The 20,006-nt window shown below is 34.6% G+C and overlaps 1 protein-coding gene and 1 long non-coding RNA gene across 2 annotated transcripts; one reads left to right on the top strand and one right to left on the bottom strand.

Annotated features, from left to right (window-relative positions):
• The first annotated feature begins 1,945 nt into the window (after positions 1–1,945).
• Positions 1,946–5,020, top strand: LOC306845648. Its single transcript, XR_013782004.1, has 3 exons — positions 1,946–2,048; positions 2,240–2,589; positions 2,882–5,020. It is a non-coding gene; the product is annotated as an uncharacterized lncRNA (long non-coding RNA).
• Positions 5,021–6,792: 1,772 nt separating this feature from the next.
• On the bottom strand, positions 6,793–9,210 carry LOC306846733 (uncharacterized protein). Its single transcript, XM_079380317.1, has 2 exons — positions 8,846–9,210; positions 6,793–7,895 (listed from the first exon to the last, which is right to left on the bottom strand). Exons 1-2 carry the CDS (start codon positions 9,162–9,164, stop codon positions 7,144–7,146), a joined length of 1,071 nt encoding a protein of 356 aa, XP_079236443.1. The 5' UTR covers positions 9,165–9,210; the 3' UTR covers positions 6,793–7,143.
• Positions 9,211–20,006: the final 10,796 nt, after the last annotated feature.

Genomic DNA, 20,006 nt, shown 5'->3' with positions numbered 1-20,006 from the left:
TCATTTTTGCTATTTAAAATAAAAGTACCTAACTGTAAAACCCAAATAGACATTACAACCCTGATAGACACTACAACATTTAAGACCTGTAGGTAGAAGAGTTATAAACAATATTAATAAATAATATTAATGGAAAAAAAACTATTATCTTTATAATACTATTAATGTTTTCTATAGCAATTTCAAAGCATGGTTCATTATAAAAGGGTTGTATTTAGCACCAAAAAGGGTTCTGCAATAGTTGCAAGCCGAAGAACGATGATCTGCTATCTTTTTAGGATGTAATGAAGAAAATATTGCAAACTTTCTACGTGCACTGGTGTTGTTAGATGTCGAGTCCACTCAGACATGTCATGATATCAATGTATTATGCATGCTTGTTCAAAGTTTTTGTTGTTTTTGCTTTTTAAAAAAATAAAAAGAAATAGTTTCACTTTCTTGCAGTCAATTTGATTCATATGAAATTAAACTCTTTGAACTCGCTTGTAAAATGCTGTTAAACAGAACCACAGCAAGCATGTTGCATGTAAAAAGGAAGTGTTTTACAGCAGCTGGGAAATTTTTAATAGAGAAAGAGAAGTTGTGTATAGTCAAGATAACACCTCACCAAGATATCACTGATGTTGTGCAATATGTGCAGTGGATGTCAATATCAGTTGCAGCCATCACTGTGCTTCAATAGGCCTATGCAGTGTTTCACTCAGACAGCCATTCACGATTCTTGATTAAATATTTTTATGAGCAATCTTTCTGCATCACAGTCCTGAAAATGAAAACAGATACAAAGAAGTGAAATCCTTGCGACCTGAAGATGGAGCTTTTGTTTTCTAAGACTAACTAATAGGCTACAGTTAAGAACCCATTTAACCTCTGTTTATCTGTCTAGAGCAAAGCTAACACTGGAAAATCCTGTTTTCAAAGTTTTGTCTACTAGTTTAGGCAAAGTAGTCAAACAAAGCTGTCTGTTTTGTTTGACCTACTAACACAACATCTTTTAAAAAGCTATTTCCAATGAATCCGGAATTATTTTCCCAAGATCATGGATGTAAATTGGATTGGAGTTAGGTGTGTTCAACTTCCAGCTGTTGATGCTAGTCAACATTATCGAGAACAAGAACGGGCCTCAAATCGACACACCAAGTGATTAAACAGTGTTTTTTAGTTTTAAAAAAAATCAAGTATGATGTAGTTATTTCCAAACATAATGACCCTATTTCATCCTCACCATTTGCCCCACTAACAAAAATGAAGAATCATAACATATGCGAGTTTTAGGGCAAATGCACTATTTTTAACACCAGGGGGTGATATAAGTTCAAAAGATAAGAACATTGACCATAACTTGATCTTTATTCTAAAATTGTTTTGCCCTCTTTTTGAAGCCACAATGTATACAATGTATATTAGTCCCAGCAAAAACCTGTGAGAAAAGCAAGCCTTATTGTGCTTGCTGGTCTTGCAATGTTAGCATAAGTTCCTCCTTTTCATAGAGGATGTTCAAATGTCTGCCAGCGCTACCCACAACATCTGAGCTACTTTCTTTCTTTATTTTTTCTACTTTTGAGCTTCAGTTTGAAGTCTCGGTCTGGTAAATCTGCTTTAATTTCTGTGTATTCTAAATGGTCACATTCTTTCTATAAGTGAAGCTATCCAGTGTAGCATGCATTTGCTTTTAACATGATTTAAACTTTTTATTTTTGAAGGCTTTGTGATCAGTGGTGGACAACAATAGGCTAAAATATATGCAATAATTTATGAATTACTGGTCAAATTTGAGAGGTTATGATCAGGCTATTATTTGTATAACAAGCGCCTATTAACATGAACCCACAATCGCATGTTCAGAGCAGATGTATAACTCTTTATAGGAAGTCAACAGGAAGAATGATTTGTGGGGGTGTGAATCTCCAGGTTGCATGACTATTGCAAAGAAAGAGGAACTTTCAGACTCTTTCTGCAAAAAAGAAACGGCAAACGGCTGCTTGACCATTTCTGTCCGCCATACCGTGATACAGACATAGGTGATACAGTTTCACCTACACAATATGGTAAGGTTATTTCCTTCATTTGAGTTACATAAGTACAAATAATTGTTTCAATGTTAATTTGATGAATTTTTTGATGTGTACATCACAGTGCTAAAATCACTTTCTCTTGTGAAATACATAGATGTGAATGTTTTCTTTGAGTGTTTGCTTCCATTATAGGTGTAATAATATCATTTTTCTATCTTTTTTAGACAATGGGTGTAAATAACACATGTAATAATTCTACAGAGATTTGCCCGTCTCAAAGCAGGTCCCCAATTGAACTTGCTATTGGTTTGCCTATATTCTTTGTGGCTTTGCTTCTGGTGGGGATAGCAGTATTTTTCTGGTTTCGACACAGAAAATCAGTGGATATTGAGTCCTCTAACAAACTTAAGAGCCAAGATAAGAGCCACGATGGGCATTCCAGGGAGTCTCCGTACAGTGGATACGCCGGAGGACATCAGCCCGCACCCCAGAGCCCAATCTATGAGAACTTTCATAGTGGACAGTCCAATCAGCATGAATTTCAGAGGACTGTACAGAGTGAGGACACACACAGGTAAAGTACAAAGTCAAATCTGTATGCGTGTGTAAGCCACTGCGCTAAAGTAGATGAGGCTGAAACGTTTTTGGAATAGAAATGGAATTTCCTGTGAAGTTTTATTTGCTATCTGTTTTGCAAGATCACAGTGACATACTGAATGTGTGGCAATAACAGACAGAGAGAGTTACATTAAAGGAATTTTTATTTTGCAGCAATATTTATTGGGTTATATATTGGTGCAGTTCAACTTGTTATAAGGATTTGATCGGGTTTCCAAGAACTGAATTTCACTTTTGCCCCCATTTAGAGACCATCAAGCATACCTGCAGTGTGATCCACATGATGCAATCTACAGCAATGATCCTGCCCTCTTCCATCCAGATCAGGCTGAAATCTCTGAGGATGTTTACATCATGCCAGATGCTTGAAAGTCTGATATGTTTTGCTGTCCAGTATTAATCCCCAAAATGTTCAGTAGAATAATTTGTACTGGCATGATAGCAAGAATAATAGCAAGTCTTTATTTTCAAAGGGTGAAATCAAGGGCGATTTAAATGCCCTCACAAACATTACACGAGCCAATGTAGTTTATTGACTGAACACACTGTGAGACAGCAAAACATATCATGACCTCATTTATCACAGATGTCTCTGCCGATTGCAAATAATCTCCGCTGAAAAGACCAGTTTAGACCAGCGTGCATATTCCATGCTGTACAGACTGCTTTGTACTGGTTTGGTGGACCAATATAACTTAAGTTCTTGTTGAGATGCTGGTTCATATGCTGGACTTTTCAGCAAGGATGGGTGGACATTCTCACATTTTAATGTTAAAAATATTTGCTTCCTGAATTAATTAAATCGGTCAATGTCTGTACATTATTGTTCAAAAGTTTGTGGTCAGTAAGGATTTTTTTTTTTAATTATTGATACTTACTTTTATTTAGCAAGGACACACTGAATTGATCGAAAGTGATTACACATTACATTTAGATTTACATTTAGTCATTTGGCAGATGCTTTTATCCAAAGCGACTTACAATTGGGGAATACAAAAAGCGATTAATCTTGAAGAGGCAATCAGACAGAGGAAGTGCTCGTAACACCAACATGATTTCTATTTCAAATAAATGCTGTTCTTTTGAAAAAAGAATCCGGAATAAAAATGTTGTCATATTTTCCACAAAAATATTAAGCAGCAAAACTCTTTGCACAACACTGATAGTAATAAGAAATCATTTTTGAGCAGCAAATCAGCATATTAGACTGATTTCTGAAGGATCGTGTGACTGAATTCAGCTTTGCAATCACAGGAATATTATTAATTATATTTAAATTGAAAAACATTACTTTAAATTTGATTATGTTTTATAATATTGCTGTTTTAGTGTATTTTGATCACATAAATGCAGGCTTGGTGAGCATAAGAGACTTTCAAAGACATTACAAACTTTTGAACGGTAGTTTATGTGCCGTTAATGTCACATGCCTCTTATTTCATAAGGATTATGCTCATGTTTTCACATGCAAAACTTGTTCTTCAAGCTTTCATATTAATTAGAGGGTGGTAATAATTATCCATCTTGACTGTGTCTTGTGATCTTTTTGTCACTGTGATTCACTGAAATTTTTACTGAAAAATCTCCTCTCTCAGCGATTAGCTACAAATTAGCTGAGAGTGTCTTTTCCACTTCCACAACTAAATGAAACAAGTGGATCATTAGACAAGCGGGCGGTTTAATATGGCACTGTGAAACCGCCAGAAATGTCTCAGTCAAAGGCATACAATTCAGTCTTTCTTTGCCCTTGTTTTTCTTGTTAATCATACACATCTCTCTGAAAATGTATAAAATATGTGGTTTCTTAAAATTGCTGCATATCCTGTTGACAAATCTCAGATGAGATTATTTCTGATTTAAATATGCTTTAAAGTTATAGTCAGTTGAAGGCCATTTACCAGAATTGAAACATTACGTTGACCCAGTCCCATTAACCTACTTTGGATAGCACTACTGCCTTCATAAGGGCTCAAAAATAGTTTTCGAGTCACTTGCGCTGTATGTATATGTATTTTTTAAAGTGTACATGTATTTTTATTTTTACAAACCTAAACATTTGGTTTGTGAATTCTGCTTGTGGACTTTTTAAACTTGTCAGCGAGATAAGATCATGTAATTTGTTGACATAGCCTAGACGAAGTGAGAATGACTGATGGTCCTGGTACAGAAATGTCTTTTATCTTATTTACCCGTAACTGGTACATATTAGTGCTTTAAATGTACACATTAGTAAAAGCATGTAGTACGTTAAGTATATAGTACATGAAGTGTACATATTAGTACCTTTTTTCTGAGAGTGTAGCTTTAGAAAGAGCAGCCTTGAAAGCACAAACTAATCATTAATGTAATGTATGCCATCATTTTTCAGTAAAAGTGGTTATGAAATTATGACTGTCTCTGTGTTTTCTGTGAGCTTTTGAAAAAAGTCTTTGTCAAAAAAAAAAAAAATGATTTGAACTCAGGAAGCCCGTAGTGCAATGGCGCATTGCTATCGGCTTCGACAATTTTAAATAATATTAAATAATAAATGTGAAAAGTATGATTAAAATTTAGATATTAAATGGCCTATTTCATATACTCAAAATAGATACCACAATCCTGGCTGCAGAACGTTTGTTTAGTGACTTTCTAGGGGCTTTCTGTCGTTTGAGACTACTGACACACATTTAACCCATTAACTGTCACTCACAGTTTTGAACATAGAGATTATAGAGCACTATTCAAACTTAAATGTTTATAATTCATGAACGAAAACATTTTGTAACATGATTTTTATGTACCATTTCCATGGTAATGCAATGTCTGATTTTAAAATGGGTTTCAAAGGATGAATTTTGAGATTTTAAGTTTTCAACTATATAATTTCTTATGATTTCTAAAGCGTGAGAGGGAAAAAGGCAACTAGGAAAAATGTCAGAACTCCTGTTATGATGTAGATTGTTCAGGTGCACTCTTGTCATAAATTAATCTATTAGTTTCCTACATAATTCTTTAACAAAAAAGGTGGAAAAATATCTATTTAGGAGTCTTAGACCTTTCCAATGATATATCGTTTGTATAGTTTGATTAGATTAGGATTTAATTGTAAAATAGTGGAGTAAATTTAGGTGTCCCGCTGAGGGGACGGGTGACAGTTAACAGTTAATCTGATCTTGTTAGCAGACTATTGGCACACCCAGATATACTGTATTTCCTTACTGTAATTCTACTGTACCCTCATAAGTAAGAAGTAGAGAGCAAATGCTTGTTTATAGCACTACAATGTTTTATCAAGCATGATTCATAACATTTAAACCAGTTTTAACTATTAATATAACCAACTATATAAACCAACTATTAAAACAGTTTTATTGACATGAGCCATTGCTTAATCTCTGAAGTGAGTACAACGATATCAGAAGTACAAGGAATGGTTTATTGCTTTACGCTTCATTGTGTGATGATTGCAGTTATTACTGTTATCATTACCAATTGAATTATTACATTATATCAAAACAATACATCAGATAATGCACTTCAAAAATATATATAATCAGCAAAATCCTGCAGAGTCAATAGACAACAAATATTTCTGGACTACAGTGACACCAGTGACAGTATTCTATAAATACTGAGTCACAAATGAACTCATGTCTCTGCTGTGGTTGCTTCAGAGGACATTCACTCTCTGGTCAAGGCCAGTGACACCTATGTGTGTTTTCAAGGCTACAGTTGTTAGATCTGGCCTATCTTTATAGATAGGATAAATATGGATATTGATTGACATGGATAAATATCTTTCATGGATATTTATGGCATGACCTCACCTTGAAATATTATCTAGAACTGCACGGATATTGGAAAATATTATTGTAAAAGACTGTAATTTATACGTTTACACTTACGTATGTAAAATGCAAGTGTGAATTCATTTTATAGCTCATTGTTATATGATCTGAGTGAGTCATACACAGATGATTCATTCTTATGGCCTGTTTTCCACAATTTCATAATATTTAAACATGGTTTTAAGTTTTTAACAACATCCGGCGTTTTTATAGCAGCTCAACCTTGATTTGCTTTCATAAAATACTCTATGAGAGGATTTTCATCTTATATTCAAAGATGTTGACTTGAAATGTGATCAGTGATTCAGCCATTAATCATCCATTCTGAATATATAAGCAATATACTTTATTAACATTCTTTCAAAAATACAAAAGGTTTTTTGATTAATTCACAACAGCAACAAACGAGTACAAAAACATTTCAAATAAATTACAATAAATAACTTGATATTTAAGTAAGTCAATCGCATGGAAATACAGTACCCATTCACATTTCAGCGTTATGCAGAAAAGCAGGCATCTGGTTTCCTTAAGAAGCCAAACTTTATAAACCAAAGGAATGTATCCAGATGAGCGTGAGAACATTGATTTGCATTTTGTCAGCTAGATATTTTGCCTCCTTTTCATCTTCTCTTTTGAGAATATAATGTTTAGTGGATAACCAGTGTCAGTGCCAGTGTTGTTCATGCACAGTGGCATTTACTAACTATCAAATCATTGAAAGGCGTGAGCTTCAACTTTCCACGGCTGTCATAGTGCATGAGAACCATTGGCTCATATGCACCTGGTACGCAGCAAGGCCCGGGTGTTGTTCCCTTGGACAAGAGATGCAGACGAGACTTCACCTGCGTATGCATACTGGCAGGTTTATAATTATGCGGACAGGAACCATCACAGTAGTGCATAGTGTAGCCAGAGGGAGCGATAACCCAGTCTGACCAGCCGATGTCTTTGAAGGAAACATTTAATGACTTTCGCCTGCAGTGACCTTCATCGTCAACGCTTTCCTCTCTAGTAGACAGAGCTCTCTTGCTTCTTCTCCTCACTGCTTGGTCAAGTTGTAAAACAAGCTGAGGCGTAGATTGTGTACTCACTTCTTGTTTTTTAAGGAGGCAAATTTCAATAACTAAAAGCTCAGCACTGGTGTCCTTAAGCCACTTCTTAACCACAACTGTCAAATCCAATGTAACATCCCGAGAGCTCAAGTCTCCCTCGTGAAATACAGTTTGTGTATGAAAACCAGGAGGTTTATGCATTCTAACCACAACGTCTTTTGAGAGCCACGGCTTGCCTGGTGTAATTTTGTCCATGTGTGGTCTCTTAATTTGCAGCCTTGCATGTTTAAGGTTGACTCCAGTTTTAATGCGCAAATTTTTGTAGAAAGCAGCTCTGAACCACTGCTGCCGAGAATCCACGGAAGAATTCAGAAGCTCTACTGTTAAAAAATAAAAATGAAAAATTAGACAATGTAAACCAGACATGTAACATATATGTGACAATTAGTATATCATATGATATATTACAAAATATAATTATACATATATATATATTTTACAAAATTCATTCCAGTGAAAAAAACATTAAAATGAAGTTAAAAATAAACAAAAACTGAAATTTGACAATGCAAACCAAGTATTACATGCACATAAATATTTTATATTGACATTCTGTCTGTCTGTCTGTCTATCTGTCTGTCTGTCTGTCTGTCTGTCTATCTATCTATCTATCTATCTATCTATCTGTCTGTCTGTCTGTCTGTCTGTCTGTCTGTCTGTCTGTCTGTCTGTCTGTCTATCTATCTATCTATCTATCTATCTATCTGTCTGTCTGTCTGTCTGTCTGTCTGTCTGTCTGTCTGTCTATCTATCTATTTAACTATCTATCTATCTATCTATCTATCTATCTATCTATCTATCTATCTATCTATCTATCTGTCTGTCTGTCTGTCTGTCTGTCTATCTATTTAACTATCTATCTATCTATCTATCTATCTATCTATCTATCTATCTATCTATCTATCTATCTATCTATCTATCTATCTGTCTGTCTGTCTGTCTGTCTGTCTGTCTATCTATCTATCTATCTATCTATCTATCTATCTATCTATCTATCTATCTATCTATCTATGTATGTCTGTCTGTCTGTCTATCCACGTGTGAGCATTTCTATCTATTTATCTGTCTATTTATCAATCTGTGTCTTTCTATCTATAACATTAAAATTGGGTTAAAAATAAAGAAAATTAAACAATGAAATTAGACAACGCAAACTAAATATAAATGTATAAAAAATTATATTTAATTTTTTTATCAAATATAATATATACATTTTTTTAGTCTTCACAATTTCACTATACTTTACATAACAACTGTATTTATAGCTTACCTGTTGTGGGAAAGAGCACCGTAGAGGCTCTTCTTGCAGGCTGTAGCTCCTGTTCCTCACTGGAGTTGCCCTTAAGCAAGTATCCCATTCTCCTATACTGACGGTACATCCTGACCAGGTCCTGATGAGAAGCTCTTCCACCAGGCCTGGGCGGCGCATCCATCTCGAGGTAGTCCAGAATAATGCTCTTCAGAGCCTCAAGCTGCAGGCTCTTGTACGTTTCCTCATGCTCCTGTTGAGCTTTAGACTCTCTCAGACAAGAGCTAAAAATAACAGCCCCAACAGAAAGGAGAAAGCACTGTGCTACTGATTTCTGCATGACAAGTTCGTTTTCTTTGAGCTACCTTTGTGTTGGTCAGTGCAATGAATGACATTCCAGACATGCTTTCATTTATACAGGTACAGGCCACGCCCCACTGGAGACGATTGCTCATCTACACCCACACTGAAACTTCACGTACAAGTAACCATCCCCTGTGCAATGACATCATGTCAATATGACTTTTAGAATAATACTGTCCCCCCAAAGTGAAATTTGTCTCACACACACACACAAACACATGCGCACACACACACACACACACACACACACACACACACACAAACACATGCGCACACACACACACACACACACACACAAAATGCATTCGCTTGGCATCAATATTATTTACTATAACATTTTCAAAGAATACTGGAAAATATATATAGAAATACACAATCATGATGTAACAACAAGCTATACAGGTCAAGAAGGATAAGCATTTAAATTCATTGTATTACTGTATTAAGCTTCTATATTTCATCATACTACATTTCAGCAGATCTGAATTATGTGTATATTCACAATTATCTTAAGACCATATACTTTGTGTGTCAAATTCATAACAACAAAGAATAATCTGTAATTATGGGACCACCATGGTGTGTGGTCGTGCCTAAACTTGCATTGTTATCTAATAAGTGACATTTATATGTTCCTTTTTAAAAAATCCCTTTCGGTTTTCATGTAGGACACAACATATCTGTTTAGATATTGAACGAAAGACGGCAGCAGAACAAGAGCCACATGCAGTAGTAAAATAAAGCAAGACATATCTAAACAAAACTGAAATAAAAAATAATAATTTGCATAAATGCCAAAGCTTATGCGTCACGTGTTGCCTATCACATGCTCAGATGACTCTTCTGAGGTAAAAAGTGTGTGAAAGGTTTTTAGGTATGTTTCAAACAAACACTGCGGCATTCATGCTGTCAGAAAGCCAAGAGTACTGCATTGAGTAATTGGCCGTTTGAAGCCAAACAAAAAGACGGCTCTATTTGAAACATGAAGGGAAGGTTGTCACACGCACTCAATACACACCCACAATTAACATTTTGTAACAACACACCATATGTTACACCAGACAAATTATGACCTAAATGTATCATTTTTAATCATCCCCCTAGCCCCATCCTGAAAATACACCAAACACTCAAACCAGTGCCACTGCAACAGGTTAAAGGGCACGTTTGAGTGTTTAGAACGTGCCCCACTGTCCAGCTCGTCCGGTTAATTTACAACTAAATTACAAAAATACACACTTACACTGAATTCCTTAATTCTGTAAACTAAGAGCCATCGCCACATTTAGATCACAGATGAACTAGCCTTCTCTGTAATTTATGATTTCACAGTGGAATGGAATTGCATAATAAGACACCAAAGTCAGGACACTAAACTTTAAAGGGCAATATTTGCACCCTGGAAGTGATTTCTTGGGACATTTTTTTGTATACAAAGGGCAATTTTTATCAATGTATTTATGTCAAATATTTACATTTAATCAATTAATTATTTCAATCAATCAATCAGAACACTGCATTCTGTTGCCAATAAAATGTGATCAGCATCAACAAAAGCCATCTTTACACTGACAGTAGTAGGCCTACTAAAGCCTGTCTTGACATCAGCCATTACACACAGAGGCGTCATACCCATTGAAAGTGAGGGGGCACGTGCCCCTCAAATTTTTGAGCCAAGTGGATTTTGAATGCAGCTTCCAAAACACAAAAAATAGCCGATTCATATTTTCTATTTGATACAGTCACACCGGCGTGATTAGATCATTCAGTGCGTTATATCATCAGCTCAGCTACTAAATTCAAATCTGCATTTGCTGACGCTGAGCCAGAGACAAACGCGTTTTTACAGCAATGCGCATTATAACCAATCACACACGATTCTGTTGAGCTTATGAATGCAATGACCAATCAGAGGCGTTCAGATGAGTCATCGCTAAAATGCGGTGTTTTCTTCACTTGCTTGCTGACTTAATACCTCTTTCTGGCGAATTCTCTTCTGAGAAACAACAAAGTGCAGATGTGTGTATGAATCTGTAAGTAAGATACTCATTTCACAGTATAAACAGCTTCAGTGATTTTAATGGGAGTTTTTGAGAGTGCTTGAACTCTAGAATGTCAGTAAAAATGTTCTTTAATAATGTAAATGTTCTTTGCTCTCTTTCTGTACAATGAAAGTGTTATGATAAGTAGCCTAACTTACAATGTTTTTAATATTCACAATAATAGTCGTATTAAAAATCGTATTAAAAATATGACATGACACCCATATCTGTAGCTACTTAAGTGAACAGACAGGTTTTTATGCATAGTTAATAGACTACATTATTAGGCTACTTTGACCATCATAATCTAGGTGAAAATCAAGATATTTCATGATATAGTTAATGCGTTTGGGAGTGTTTTGAATAACAACGCCCCCCACGCCCCACCCACTCGTGCCCCCTCAAAAATAATGAGTGCATGACGCCCCTGATTACACAGACTAATAAATGCTGCTTAAAGGCGGCATAAATGTAATTCTGCATACATGTAAACCTCATGGTCGAGATTATTGCCCTTAATGTTGTAATAATTATTATAATGTCGATTAAATACACAGCAATCGTTTGATAATTTAAGGTAGGCAACAAAACAGGATGAAAATCAAATTAGTTCACTGCTTTTTTTACACATTAGAAATTGTAGGACTTCACATTGGTTATTTTAGTAGATTGAAAAACAAAACTGTTATTCAAACTCTGAATAAATTACAGACAGTGAGCAAATAACGTTCCCATCACTGCAACAGTCAGTGAGTTTATCTCATCCTCACTCCCATTCATTTCCATCTCTGTAGGACACCCACCTATAGATAGATATAGAACCCTATAGGGATAATAGTTCATTCTAGCAATATGGCTATTTCTAAAGTAATGAAAAAGTTTGTCCACCTGTTCCCCTGCAGTCCATACATTAGTAAAACTGTGTGTAAGCAACAGTGACACAAATCTCAGCTTCACAATAAAGTGAGGGGTTAATAAAGAAAGAGCCTCTCCATTTATGTGACACCTAGTTTTTGGTGTCAGACGTTGGCCTTTATTAAAATGTATATAGAGAAATTAGTCCCTCTAGTGGTTACTGTGGAAAATAGGAAAAACTAAACAGAAAAAAAAGCTCTAGACACATTGCCTATTTTTGAAAGTGTCAAAATATTTAAACATGTTACTTGTTTTTAGTTACTTGTTTAAGTACAGGAAGACATGCTTTGAAAGACAATAATAGTGAAGGTAATAAATAAATAATGCAAAATTCCCAAACCCCCTTAATCACTGCAGAGAGTCACAGCTCTAAATCTTTATACCTATTATGAATGTACTACAATCTTAAAAATGAATACATTTGCTAGACCTTGTCATAAACAATTTCATAACATTGATACATTTCTTGAATTATGAATTGGGTAGGAAGCATGAAAAAGCTCAGCCTCAAAAGCCGAATATAATATAATAATTGTCATGCTCAAACAACTCTAACAAGCACAAACGATCTTGTCTTTGTTCCAGGAACACAGTGCATCAGACACACACAGTAAATGGAAAGGACAATAAGCAGTGGACTGTAAAGACCACACTCCCCTTGATTTACCTCAACAAATAACTCCACAGAAAATAACTAAATAATGTGCAAAAAATGACTAAGGGAAACTATTTGGTTAATTAAAATACAACTTTAAAATGAAAAGAAAAAAAAAGTGCACTCAGAATCATTTGGGTATTAAAAACAACCAAGAATTCATGTTGTAATGGTCATTGAAAAACCATTAAAAATTGTGTTCTGTGCATATATGGAGAGCAGAGGGGGACAAAGAGTGAATTATGCTGTGTTGTGATGTTGCTTCAATCAATGTTGCATTGTTACATCAAAGCACTGTGGTGCCACTTGGTGACCGACAATACTCAATCAGCAGACAATATCTCATGACCGACAGTGCCAGGCTAACCGGCCAAATTATTCCAGCATTATGAAAATGGGAATGTTTCATTAGCAAAACTTTTCCATTTATCAAAAGATAAAATGCAACAAATATGAAGCTGTATGCACCAATGACATTGAAAGGGACAACCATTAATATATTTCACATATGAAAAAGTTTAGCAAATGTCAGGTCAAAACAATTGCATTGCAAAACAGATATGAAGAGATAGGCTACCACACATAAATGTTTTGTCACACCAATTTCAATTATAGCTACCAGACAGAAAATTGTAAATGACCTCTATGGATCTTCAGAACTTCTGTAGCTAAAGTTAACCCTAACAAATCAACCAATAAACACACGTTACACAGTTATGGCTGATTTGACACAACAGTGCTCAGTCAAATCGCTACATAGGCTATGTCTACTTTTGTTTTAAGGTTTCTTTAAGAACTACATTGTCTACATACCCTACATTTATATGAAAGGCAGCACTCCTAGAACCTCCTCAGCACAACAACCTATGGCAAGCCGTTTTAACATTTAAAACTTTGTTTTGACTATCCATAAATATAATTTGACTAGTCACAATTGTAATTCAGAGAGTCATAATTATAATTTGACTAGTCACAATGACAATTAGAGATATCTGCAATTATAATTGCACTAGTAAGAAATCGGATTAGAGATATCTGTAAATACTTTATGACTAGTCTAAACTCCATTTAAGATATCTGTAATTACTTTATAGATATCTTCAATAGACGCGTCATACAACCGCAAATGTAATTAGAGAGATCTCTAATTCAATTTCGACTAATCACAATTATAGTTTAAGATATTTGAATTACAATTGCTCCTAGTCGAATTGCTGTTGTGTGATGTGATAATAAATTTACTCAGCTCCTCCCAGAGCTCCTCCCCGCCTACTGCTAACAACATAATAAAAGTCTGCTTTTGTTGTCACGGAGAGAAAAGCTACTGGATGAAGTGCTTCATGGATTATTAAATAAATCTGGATGCAGCCTTATGTGGTAAAAGGTCTCCAGCGTGCATGTATGTATAGCGCTGTGATTTTAATTGAATCATGTTGCAAAACAGACCAAATGCTGTGTAATGTTCAATAAAGGCAGAAAACCGCAAACTGCTCATCTGAATTTATTTATTAAATATTTAGACATAATGAAAAACAATGGAATGGAATGGAATTATAAAAAATAAAAAAACACACACACATGAAAAATCGCACAAATAAATGCACGACAGACAAGAACAATGCCTCATAATCAGATGCAGTCAAAAAAGGTGAAGGCTGATTTTAAAATGATTACAATTTAATGAAAGTTTAACTGACATTGATGACATTTATAATTAGGTTACATTACGTTGTGTATGAATTCAGGTTCACTTGTGTCATTATGGCAGCTGGTTTCCAACATGGAATGAAAAATAAAGGTAATTTGCAGCTTTTTATCTTACCATTCACTCTGAATTTTTCTCAGAATTGCGAGATATAAACAATGCAAGTTATACATTTTACAACTGTGAGATAAAAAGTTGCTATTTATTAAGTTTTTCTTTATTTCTTTATTTAGTGGCAGAAACAAGCTCCTATAGGAAATAGCCCACAAGGTGGGAGTATTGTATTGTATTAGCAAGAGATCCATGATGATGATATTCTGCTTTAAGTGCAAATAGCACTAAGTTCAAATAACATTTTCTTAGCGATAGATGCTATTTACACTAATTGCAAATAGCAATGGATTCTATTTACACTGAGTGAAAATAGCAGTATTTTTAACGATATGCTATTTACACTAAGTGCAAATAGCTATAGATTCTATTTACACTATGTTAAAATAGCAAGATTGTCTGCTATTTAGAAAGAATCAGAATCAGAAAGAGCTTTTATTGCAAAGTATGCTTGGACATACAAGGAATTTGTTTTAGTGTCATAAGCTTCCAGTTCACAGAGACGACAACGACACACAGACAATAAAAATAAGATGAGAATAAAAAATACACATATATAAATATAAATTAAAAACAAAAATAGAAAAAGAAAATAATAATAATAATAATTGAAACATAAACATAAATGATTGTATATAGAGCTGTGCAATAAATGATAGAATGGGATAGAATGGAAGGAGATGCAGGGATGTACAAGGATGGAGGTGGTAGCAAATAAAATATAAGGTTATTGCACATTGTTATTGCATAATGGGGTGGGGCATTTAATTGTTCATAACTGTTCATATTTATACTACTTATTTGAAATAGTGGCAATTATCTGCACCTCAGTATTGCAGTACATTATAAAACAGTACACAATAATAGTAGTAAAATTATTGTAAATTATCATTTTAATTCCAATTTTTAAATGGGTGCCACCTTATTGGGACAATAAAGCCCTCCCTACATCTACCTTGACCCTACCCAATATTTATTTTCAACTTTTTAATTATTTCCTTCATTTTTATTGAAAATAAACAATATGAGATTTGAAAAGGGATCATTTTAATTCCAATTTTTAAATGGGTGCCACCTTATTGGGACAATAAAGCCCTCCCTACATCTACCTTGACCCTACCCAATATTTATTTTCAACTTTTTAATTATTTCCTTCATTTTTATTGAAAATAAACAATATGAGATTTGAAAAGGGAGAAAAAAAAGTTAGGTAACGCTAGATTCGAACCCGGTTCGATCGCGTCAAAAAGCAAGCACCCTAACCTCTACTCCACTCAATCTGATTTTAAGTCAGCATCGTTTTTCATTGTTGAGTATCTGAATCACACGTTGGTAGGCGTATATTTTAAATAGCCTCAGCCAACAAGTCGGGCTATTTGCACTTAGTGTAAAATAGACACGCCGATTCTTTTAACATTATATCAAATGTTGCAACAGCTGACATGAGGCTTACACATGAGTTGTAAATAAAGGCTAACACAATTTAATTCACAGAACACACGTCTCAACATTATGATAAACAGGACAAAAGCCTATTTAAGTCCTCTCTGTATAGCCTACCGCTTTTACACATGCTCCAGCAACATTTTTATTTCCATACTTTTGAATTACTTCTGTATAAAACAGTTTAAAATCACCCAAAGACGCAGGACCTTTATTATACAAATCTTAGACAAAATGGCGGATGACAACAGTTTCCAAGCTAGGATTGGTTAAATAAAAGGTTTAAGGTGGGGCTCAACAAAGGTGTATTTGCATGCACATTTTGTGTATCTAGAAAGGGATTTTGACCAGTGGCGTAACTTTGCTTTGAAAAGTGGTGGGGACACCGCACAAAACGTTTTGCTATTTGTTTATTTAATAACCGAATTTACTTGGGGACTGAGTTCAGAGTTGGAAATGCACTTAATTTCCACATGCATCACATTCACAAATATGTCTATAAACATCCAAATAAGCAAAACGTAACATTCACAATGTGAATGTTACGTTTTGCTTATCACAACACATCCAGGGTAGCTAATATCAATCAAAATACGCAAGATAAATATGGTGAACTTACCATTTCATGGTCAGCTCAGCTGCAGCGCATTCATTAATTGCACTATTGTGTGTGTATTACGATTCATTCTACTTTGAATTACTTGCATATGTTCTGACAAATTACTTGCATATGTTCTGGCATAAGCCGGACAACTTGCTAAAAGTAGGTGTGATCAATGCACGCGCTGAACGAAGAATCAACATTACGTCAAGAGTCAAGACAAGCCCACAAAATGTTTCCTCATCCAATCAAATAATTTAACCAATCCTGAACTACGCAAAACCTTGTGTAAAACATGAATGAGAGTTAATTTGTGTTTAAAATGGTTAAACTACCTTTATTAATTAAATAATTAAATAAATGAAATTGTTTTGACGAATGTTTTTTTTTATTACGTTTTTATAAAAGCTCTATTTTTTCCTCCCCCACCCGCATGTAAAGGCTAGTTAACGGTAAATGTTGCTACCTATAGCATAAATGTTAAAACATCAACAAAATGTCCAAAAGAAAGTGTGGAAGTGATATAAGAAGCTTTTTAGTGAAGCAGCCACGCACAGTAAAGGCCATTGCACACTGAGTCCGAATTTTTCGTCCGAAATTTTCGCACGTTGAAAAATAAATACGACCTCACGTTGTCAATCACGTTTGCACACTGCCTCCGAAATTGTCGTCCGTCAAAAAAAAAATTCGGATCGGGTTCGATTTTTTGCGTTTTTCGCATCCGTATAAAGCATTTTGAGATGCTTTGAGAAGGTGTTTTGACAATTCAGAGCCACCGTACAAGCGAAATCCAAAAGTGTCAGACAAATTAATACGCTTCCTCTTGCAGCACAGAGCACTTTATGACAAACAAATTGCGGAATACAAAGATACAGAATATAAAGAACTGCTGTAGCCTATTTTTTTATGCCTGGCGCACACCTTTCCGATGCAGCAGTTCGGGGTGTGTGTGTGTGTGTGTCTGTTGGTGTATCCATACCTCAGACAGTCTCTGTTCAGGATAAATTGGTTCACGGAAATTAGTGGTCTTCTTTTTAATATGTGGATTCAGTATCGCTAGCAAAGTATCAAACTGAGGCACTGACATCCTGAAATAAACTTTGAATCTCTCGGGATAATCCCGCTGCTCTTTGATAAGGAGGTGGAACTCTCCTTCCTCTCTGCGCAATCTAAAGATTGGATGGACCCAATATTTCCTTTTTCTTTTTTTTTAAAAGAGAGAGGCCAACAAAATCATCCTCACTGCTTGAAGACATTTTGTATAGTTTTGCGAATTCTTTCGCAACGGATTACTTAAAACGCATTGGACTCAGTGTGCAAGGTCTCTGTGCGTGACGAATTTTTAAGATTGCGAATGCGAAAAAACGCATGCGAAAATTTCGGACTCAGTGTGCAGAGACCTTAAAACTAAAATACAGTATTAACATTGTAGACTACAAATAATTTTTAAGAGAGGTACAGGATCTGTAGACTAATTAATTATAGGGAAAGGAAACTACATATCCCATGGCGCATATCGCGTATCTCGCGATAGTTTCACAACGAGACTTAATATTCATCTTTGAGGATGTTGAAAAGCTTCTGACCGGCGGAAAAATTTGTTAAATGAATGAATTAGATTACGAAGAGTGACGATTTGTAGATGGTGCTTTTCCTTTAATACATACCTTACGCAATCTATTTTTCAGTTACTTTTTAAAAGTGGTGGGGACAATATCGAGCCTGGTAAAAAGTGGTGGGGACATGTCCCACCCGTCCCACCCGTAAATTACGCCTATGATTTTGACTAGTCAAATAGTTAATTCCAGATATCTACATTGCAATTTCGCCTAGTCAAAAAGCTTAATGCAGATTCTCCAAAAAAGTTCTTCAGCCAAAAATCTGATTGGGACATCTATAATTAAATTGCAGATTTCTAAAAATGTATTTTGGATATCTTTAAAAATGTTGAATTAAAGATATCTTAAATTGTATTTCGACTAGTCAAATCATATTTAAATATATCTTGAATTGGGATTACTACTAGTCAAAACTCATTTGAAGATATCTCTAATTAAATTATCACTAGTCAAATTGTAATTTGAGATATCTCTAATCAGAATTTTGACTAGGCAAATCATATTTAAGGATATCTTGAATTGGAATTATGACTAGTCAAAACTCATTTGAAGATATCTGAAAATATTTTTCAATGGAAGTCAATGGAAGATTATGGCTAGTCGTAATAGCATTGTAGACATCTGGAATTTTCCAGTCAATTGTAGATATCGACATTGTAGATATCTTCAATGCATATTATGACTAGTCATAATCACATTGTAGATATCTTAATTCCAATTACGACGAGTCATAATTGCAATATAGATATCTGGAATTACAATTGTGACTATCTGAATTTATATTTGTGGATAGTCAAAACAAAGTTTTAAATGTTAAAACGGCTTGCCATAACAACCTGATTCACGACTCACTGCCTATGGCAAGCAATTTTAACATTTAATCTATAAGCCGCACTAGTATCTAATTTAACGTTACTGGTATTTATTTTTTAAATACTAGTATCTTTTCCATTAAGTACTAGTACTTATTCATTAACTACTAGTTATTATTCTTTAGGTACTAGTGCTTATTCTTTAGGTACTAATGTCTTTTGTAAAGTTACTAGTACTTATTCAGTACATACTAGTACTTAATCAGTAGACACTAGTACGTTTTCATTACATACTAGTGCTTATTTATTAGGTACTAGTACTTATTCATTAGGTACTAGTACTTATTGATTAGATACTAGTACTTATTTAAATAGTGACTAGTAACTATTATATTGTTACTAGTAACAAATTAAAATTTTTTGCCATTGACTTCTATGGGGATCCATCATTGAGATATCAACTATTCAGTTTTGACTAGTAAGTATTCCACTAGTGACTAGTACTTAATTTTTATGTACTAGTAGTTATTCATTAGGTACTAGTACATATTTTTAGATACTAGTACTCATTCATTAGATGCTAGTACCTATTAAATAGACACTAGTACTTATTCATTAGATACTAGTACTTATTATTAGATACTAGTACTTATCCATTACATACTAGTAAAAACACATGCATCATTTTCAATGTCCACAGTAAGAATGAAATCATTTTTGTGCAAAGAAGTACACAATAAAGTGATCAGAAAGCAATGCAAATTAGCTGGCATTTACTCTGGTTCATGCACACACCAACAACAGCCAAAAATGTGTTATGATAATCTGACAGCAAAAATAAAATAATAATAACAATTAACAATAATAATGCACTTACCTTTGTCTTGTGCTTTATCTTCAGACATCACGTATTTCA

This window comes from Barbus barbus (assembly GCF_936440315.1).
Source record: "Barbus barbus genome assembly, chromosome: 26".
Taxonomy (NCBI): Eukaryota; Metazoa; Chordata; class Actinopteri; order Cypriniformes; family Cyprinidae; genus Barbus; species Barbus barbus.
This window is presented reverse-complemented; position numbering and strand designations above follow the sequence as displayed.